At 46.4% G+C, this 8232-nt stretch overlaps 1 protein-coding gene across 1 annotated transcript in view; it reads left to right on the top strand.

Moving 5' to 3' along the window:
* LOC105892337 (inhibitory synaptic factor 1) overlaps nucleotides 1-1876 on the top strand; it is a 4948-nt gene extending 3072 nt beyond the window's left edge. The window contains exon 2 of the mRNA XM_031562989.1: nucleotides 78-1876. Coding sequence (XP_031418849.1) covers nucleotides 78-779 — 702 coding nt within the window. The 3' untranslated portion in view covers nucleotides 780-1876. The remainder of the gene's footprint in view (nucleotides 1-77) is intronic.
* Nucleotides 1877-8232: the final 6356 nt, after the last annotated feature.

Genomic DNA, 8232 nt, shown 5'->3' with positions numbered 1-8232 from the left:
CTGGAGGGGAGGAGGCTGGTTTGGCGCAGTTTTAGTTTAGTTTAGTCATATCATTCAGTGTCCCTTCTGCTGCACAGGTGGTGGGACAGATTGACAAGCTGACGGGAGACATCGACCTCGACGCCGACGCCGACGCCGACGCCGACGCCGACGCCGACGCCGACGAGTGCACTGCAGCCAGTGAGAGAGAGCCGTCAGACACACACAGAGACACACTCCACCACCCCTCCCAGGACACGCTGTCTGACCCCTGCAGCTCAGGGACTGTGTCAGAGAACCCCCTCCTTGGTTCCAAAACAGAACTCAGGGGGAACCAGCCCCAGATGGTCCCCAGCGGAGGTGCTCAGGTGAATGGCAGGAACTGTTTCACACCGAACAGCCCAAAGGGTTCTTGCTTCACCCCAGACAGCCGAAAGGGTTCCTTTAACAGCCCCTTCGGCTCGTGGGCATCTGTATCTGGGGGCGGTCGATGTTTCAGTGAGCGGGAACTTCATGCCCTGTGCTGTGATGATGATGATGATGATGATGAGGAAGGAAGAAGCAGTCTAGTACGATCGTCCAGACTATCGTCCAGTGACTCCGTGTTCTCCTCTCCTCCTCCCCTCCACCCGTTGGCGTTAGCAACGCTGACCCCTGGGCACAGGAGGAAGATGCAGCGCAGTTGTGCCACGCAGACCGTTTCGGACAAGAGCACACAGACTGCATGGCCTTACGTCTCAAACAAAGACCTTAGAGCACAGAGAGAGACTAAGAGCTTATGTTTCAAAGAAAGACCTTAGAGCACACAGACTGCATGGCCCTTATGTCTCAAACAAAGACCTTAGAGCACAGAGAGAGACTAAGAGCTGAGAAGGGACAGAAATCATCAGCAATTGTTCAAATGTACTGGAGAGTAAACAATGACTGGTTATCTGATGGAAAATAATTAATTTATTTCACTGTGAAAGTGCAACTTCCTTTATTTATGAAATCGTGTATGTTAACTAAGCATGGCAACTGTGAAATGAAAAATGTTCTGGAAGGATCAGCAACCTGCCAGTACACTTTTCATTTTTACCCCGAGGTAGAATATTTCATTTTTGGGGAAAAACCAAGCTAGAAAGAATGACATTTTAGTCGTGTAATTGTTGCACAGCTTGTACTTTAAATGCCTGGCAAACACTGAACCCCAGACTGAATAAAAAATGTAAATCTCAAAAACACAGCATGCTCACACACACACACACACACACACACACACACACACACACACACACACACACACACACACACACAGAGAAACTAGTCAACAAGCCCAGCTGTGCTAACAGTCAGGCATGTTCCCCGCTGTATCAACACACTAAAGCTGCACTCTCTGTTTCAACTGTCAATGCTCCAGGCTGCGAAAACACCAATTAAACTGGTGACCGAATCTCTCCTCTCATGACCTTTACATTATTCATGTTACAACGCGCTTCACACCTCCAATCTGTGTGTGAGCAGTCATCAGCTCTAGTGAGGGAGTAGTGTGTGTGTGTGTGTGTGTGTGAGTGTGTGTGTGTGTGTGTGTGTGTGTGTGTGTGTGTGTGTGTGTGTGCTCCTCTGGCTTCAGAGTTAAGAAGCACTGCTCCTTAATAAAAGATTCCCTCGATGTGAAGTTCTCTTCTCCCAGTGCCATCCGCTAACATCCCCATTGAAAATGCATGTGAATCATGGTGACCACATTAAAAAGATCAAGCGCATTGCTGCCTGCAGTTTGTGCAAACTCCTATCCAAGATATCTCATGGTCCTTGATCATAGCATTTTTTTATTAAAATACGAAACCTTCACTGTCAGTATAACAGTATGTGAAAAAACGTGATGAATATTTGAAATAAACACAATGAATATTTGAAATGATGTGCTCTTGGGCGGGATGATTTCTGACTGTTGCTCACACGAACACAACTCAGCCGATTCATTGTGGCACTTAAAAGGTCCTCTGCTGCATCCGTCTGACCAACACTCAGAGATTCACAGAAGAGAGTCTGGACAGGATTTTTCAAACCTCAGAAAAGAGAAGTTGATTATTTTAATTTAGCCATGGCTGTGGGGCTTGGAGTGAGCGGCCTCTCTGTGCTCTGGCTGTCCGTGGAGGCCGAGTCATTTAATTAAGCCCTCTGCACACACACACTCATCTGCACACACACACTCATCTGCACACACACACACACACACTCATCTGCACACACACACACACACACACACACACACTCATCTGCCACACAAACCCACTCATCTGCACACACACACTCATCTGCCTCACACACACTCCTCTGCACACACACACTCATCTGCACACACACACACATCTGCACACACACACACACACACACTCATCTGCACACACACACACACACATCTGTACACACACACACACACTCCTCTGCACACACACACACTCATCTGCACACACACACACACACATCTGCACACACACACACTCATCTGCCACACACACACACACAGTCATCTGTGTCAGCACTGAGTGAGATAGACGCTGAGAGAGATGGACAGTCACACAATAAAAGGGCGATTACATGGCTTGCCTGCCTGCTGGGGCCACTGCATCAGCGATGCTCAGAACTGGTTTTAGTGTCTTCATTAGCCTGGAGCAGGTGGGGTCATTAGTGCACACCGAGGCTAAATGAGAACGCCAGCGCCGGATTGGGTGGGGGGACAGAGGGGGGTGGGGGGGCTTAATAAAGTGAAGTGCTCCTCCGGTGAGATTCATGATTCTCACTGCTGCTCTTCGATGACCTGAGATGGAGACGATTTCCCCCGACATCCTGCTCACCCTCAAACAGATCGGGCACAATGACCTCTGACCTCTGCGGGTCTGAAGCTTTAGTCCAAAGCTACGGTGCTGGGCGGGCAGACAGACATCTGGCGGGTTTAAACTCAGGGCTACAATAACAGATTATCACAGAATTAAACGTCCGTAGACGTGGTAGTCTGGCAGATACTGATGAGACTCGGGGTCAGAGGTCAAGTCTTCACCTGCTCCACCTCCTTGACTTTTTACAGAGGGGGTGATGAGAGGGTCGCCGGGGTAACGTCTAAGGATGCTCAGTGATTGACGCTGCGCTGGAATTAGAGGATCAGGACGAGTGGAGCATGTGGGAGGAGAGGAGGATGAAGAGGAGAGAGAGTGAGGGAGGAGAGTAAACAGCGAGGAAGAAAGGAGAGAGAGGGTGACGAGGAGATTTAGTGATGAAGAGGAAAGAGAGAAAGGCTGGAGAGAGAGAGAGAGAGAGAGAGAGAGAAATGAGAGCGAGAGAAAGTGAGGAAAGAGAGAGAGATGAAGGAGCAAGAGGGTGATGAGAAGAATCAGTGATGAAGAGTAGAGAGAGAGAGGATGGAGAGATAAAAAATGTGATGAGAGGATGAGGAAGGAGGAGAGACGGAGTGATGAGGAAGATAGAAAGAGAGAGACCTGAGCTGGACACAGAGAAGCTGATGCAGCAGCTGAAGCAGGCTGGCCGTAACTCATTGGACACTGGAGAAGATCTGCCTCCAGAGGGCAGCGGCAGTCGTGTGGGGCTGAAGAATGTTTTATATTACATAGACCTGGCTGATAAAGTGAAACAAACTGGCAACAAAATATGAACAAAATGTCCGCATGCCACCAAATGGATTTAGTCAAATGTTTGTTTTTGCCCGTTTCCGTGAGCCGCCCATCAGTGTCGTTCTAAGTGCAGCTTTGCCACGGTGGGTCCTGAACCGCAGCAGATAATGGATCACACTGCAGCCCAGAGTGCCGTCCCCTCCTCCCCTGTCCTCGAGTCGCTGTCTCTCCGGTGCCTCATTCACACACACACACACACACACACACACACTCACACTCACACACACACACAGAGACACACACACACACACACACACACACACACAGAGACACACACATACATACACACACACACACACACACACACACACACACACTCATCCAGACCGCGCCACCCTCAGCCTCGCAGTGATGCTCTCACGGCTGGGACTGCCTGTCATCAGGGCACTGCAGATGAGCGCTCAGACTAATTAATCAAATTAGAGATCCCATTCTTCAGCGCACTTATTAATCAGACAGCACTATGCGAGCTTCATCGCAAATGACCTCCATGTGGGCAACCCAATCTACTATCACAGACACACACACACACACACACACTCATACACACACACACACACATTCATACACACACACACACACACACACACACACACAAACACCCACATACACACACCCACACCCACACGCACACATAGATTATAGACATGAAAAATAATTCCCTCATGGATTTTTATGTAATTAATTGTCAATTAATTGTTGGTGTTGTCAGTGGATGGTTTGGTATTGTTAGTGGATGGGCTGATATTGTCAGTGGATGTGGTTTTAAAGTACGGCTTTCCACAGCTTCACCACTTCTCAGAAAAGTGCAATTTTCCCAAGAATCATGATGCAGCAAATCTTCAAAATATTTAAAAGCATACTTTATCATTCAGTGCTTGTTGAATTGGCATATGAGGGTTGTGTGTGTGTGTGTGTGAGTGTGTGTGTTGGCATATGAGGGTTGTGCGTGTGTGTGTGCCTTTGCTGATTTATTTTTCTCTCTGTGCTTTTTTGGTTTTGAAAGCTTCAGTTGACGAGTATTTGGACTGCAGTGTGTGTGTCTGAGTGTGAGTAAGTGTCTGTGTCTTTGCATGTGTTCGTGAACATGTATTTGTAGGTATACATGTGTTTGTGTTGTGTGAGTGTGAATATGTATTTGTTTGTAAATGTGTGTGTGTGTTTATAGGTGTGATGGAATCTCTGTAAGCACGCTTAAGTTGAAGAAGGGACCGGAGAGTTGAAGTCAGGTTTCTGGAGTTTATTTTCGGCATGGAGACCCCCTCTCAGCTTGGTGCTCAGAGCAAGGCCTACCTGATAGCAGAATGTGTAGGTATTTATACATTTCAGTCAGGTAGAATACAATAGGAGAGGGGATGACCACACCCTTTAGGCGAGAGGAAGGGGGAGACAGTGGGGTGAGGGGTTCACCTATGGGGGGAGGGGGTGATAATACCATGGGACAAAGGGTCTTAGCAGGAAGGAGCCTATCTGGGGGGGGAAAGGTTCACAAGTCACTTGTTCAGGTCTCAGTGAAACAGACAGAGTACACATCCAAAATGAGTTGCAGATACAACATAAGAAGTTAATGTCTTACAACAACAGAATAGCAATATTTCCAGTTCTATCAGTCCCCTATATGAGCATTTATATGCTCACACAATAACCACCATGCAACAGCCAATCAGAGTAGGAAACATCAATATATGTTAAAGATACAAATGATACAGAACAACAGTAGAATAGCTATTTTGCAGTTCCATCAGGTGTGTATGTGTGTTTCTATTAGTATGTGTGTGTGTGTGTGTGTGTGTATGTGTGTGGGGGGGGGGGGGTATGTGTGCATGTAGGCTTGTGTCTGTGAGAGTTTGTGTGTGTGTTTGTATGTATGTGTGTGTGTGTGTGTGTGTGTGTGTGTGTGTGTACCCCTGGTTCCCGTATGCTCTATCAGGCCGTATATTCTGAGTGGTGTGAGGCTCACTGATGGCTGGCGCTCGCTGAAAAGCATATCCAGCAAGGCAACCATCTGCCACTGAGCACGACAGCATGGCGGGACACACTCAGCCCTGTGTGACTAGAGCCGGGCCTCGTGCCCTCGGGAGAGAGGAGGCAGCCACAGGAGCACTGACACTCCTCTCCTCGCATCATGCCACCGCGGAGGGACATTAACTTTACCGTTGCGGTATCCGTGACAACCTGGGTGACAGTCTCTCACTGCATCAGTACACTGGTGTGTGTGTGTGTGTTGGGAAATCTACGAGGAGATAGCAGGTGGCCGGAGAAGCTGTTACGTACGTGTGAAATGGAACGTATGAGCTTCATGCATGCATCTGACCCATTCGTAATACTGAGGTCTGGTAAGAGTTGTGTGGTGCTAAGCAAGGCTGGTTTTGGATCAAACGTTATTGCTTTCATTGCCAAAAAAATGCACCTAAAAAAAGGTGTGTGTGTGTGTGTGTGTTCATGTGCAGAATAAAGCCTGCTAGAGTGTATGTGATGGTCCTGAGGAGTGGAAACCTCTGAACAACATCTCTACATAGTAACATCTCTACATAGTAACATCTCTACATAGTTTCTCGCCCTGACTCTTTAAACCTGTAGGTGGAGACTCACTCCTGACTCCTGCTTGTCAGTCTCCTGTAATACGGGCTTATCTATCTATAATATTAGTTGTGTTCTCCCTAATATGAGAAATGAAACTACATCTTTAAATACATACTGTGAGAAGTTGGCACTGGGAGAAGGTAATACATTTACATTGTTTTAAAAGCTTGTTAATGGCATTGCAATCATCTGAGCCTTGGAAGCGTATTTTAATCAGGAAGAAAATGGAGTTGGTTGCGAGGACTTGGCGCCTCCGCTGAGCAGATGGGAGGGCAGAAATCGGGGGAGCTTATGCGCTGGACACTCTCGTGGGAACAAACACGTACGCCCATATGCCTGATTTATCCACTGTGTGTGAATGTGCTATTTATATGTGGTGTGAATTGGATAGAAAGTATTTTTTTCTCAACCGTTCCAAGCAATCATTTGCCATCGCTAACAGTAAGAGTAGTAGGCCCTTTTTGTAGTTCTTAAAAAAGTGGAAAAATATCTGGCCAGTGAGAAATTAGTTGAAAATCCATTTCATCATGCACAGGTCATCTTCAAAGCATGATTCAAAACATGTCTTACATACACAGAGGTAGCCTACATCCTAATACCTCTACTTTAATGTAATGTCATGCAGAACCCAACCGCTGAATCCAGGCTGCAGGGTAGGCTACAATGACGAGATTTGCAAGGGGGCCAACATTTTCTAGTGTTAGATTGGTCTGAGTGATGCAGGCATGGACAGACATAACAGGGAAGAACCAGGTCGAAAATAACACCTTTTAATTTGTAATTTCCAAAAAGATCGTAAGAAACTGAAAGCCAAAATTCTGTGACAAATGGTAAATGGACTGCATTTATATAGCGCTCTTCTACTCATAGAGCACTCAAAGCGCTTTACAGATGATTGCCTCAGACATCTACCCATTCATACACAACCTACGTCTGTCGCATAGTGCCACGACGCTTAACACTAAATTACTCTAATTTGATGCAATCAAAAAATGTCAAACTGTCCTGGTTAGTAACGATAGATGTGAAATTAAAAAACTAAACACGTGAAACCAAAGACAGACTTGGCCATTAAAGTTTAGTCGGGGATAAAAATAACTGTCATGGCTTTTAAACGCACACTTTTTACTGTCGGTGCTCTGGGGGCAGGGCTGGCGGCCGCGGTCCGTTGGCCTTTTGCTCATCGGTTTTCGGGCGGTCCACTGGTGAGCCTACAGACAAACGGCCCACTGTTTTGCGACTTGCTTAAAAAAAAATCTTTATTCATTATAACTATTCATTATACTCCATCAATTTTCACCAACCCTTACAGTTTTTATAGATGTTACCAGTGTGTAACATAGCTACGTCTTTAATTGACCAAGTCATTTTTCATCTTGAGAGCCTGTGCCATGACCTTCTGCTTAGCGGCTGATATTTTAACTTTTATAGACTATGCCAATAGCCTGACGATGTCATACTCATAATTCTAGTCAGAATATGAGTCTGATACCGCTCCGTTGGACTGTGATTATGGGGCGTGTTTCAACCGAACCAGGAAAAAAAATGCCTCTTCGCTCAATTGGATATATCTAGAACCAATCAGAGCAACGTAGTATGACCATAACGTAGACCATGGGGCCAGCTGATACATTAAACTTTTACCGGATCCCGTAGGAAGGACGGCAAAAACATCTTTTCGATCGACAAATGCCTTGTTTGCGTTTCTCTGTTCCTCTTTCAAAATGAATGTGCTGTCAATGTCTTCTAAAACAGACTCGAATTTCCACATTTCAGCTCTCCAACGGCAGCCATGTTTGTTGAAAACGAATTCACCCCAAAAGCTCTTTGGTGACGTGGTTGATTACGTTAGGGTTGATCATCTGTCCATCATCGTATAAAGCCCGCCCTGACAATTTGATTGGTCTATCTATCTCCTCACAGATTTTTGTGAGGAGATAATTTCTCCCCAACGGAGCGACACCAGACCGAACTTCCCGACCAAAAAAATTGTGGGCGTGGC

The sequence above is a fragment of the Clupea harengus genome, chromosome 3 (genome assembly GCF_900700415.2).
Source record: "Clupea harengus chromosome 3, Ch_v2.0.2, whole genome shotgun sequence".
Lineage (NCBI taxonomy): Eukaryota > Metazoa > Chordata > Actinopteri > Clupeiformes > Clupeidae > Clupea > Clupea harengus.
This window is presented reverse-complemented; position numbering and strand designations above follow the sequence as displayed.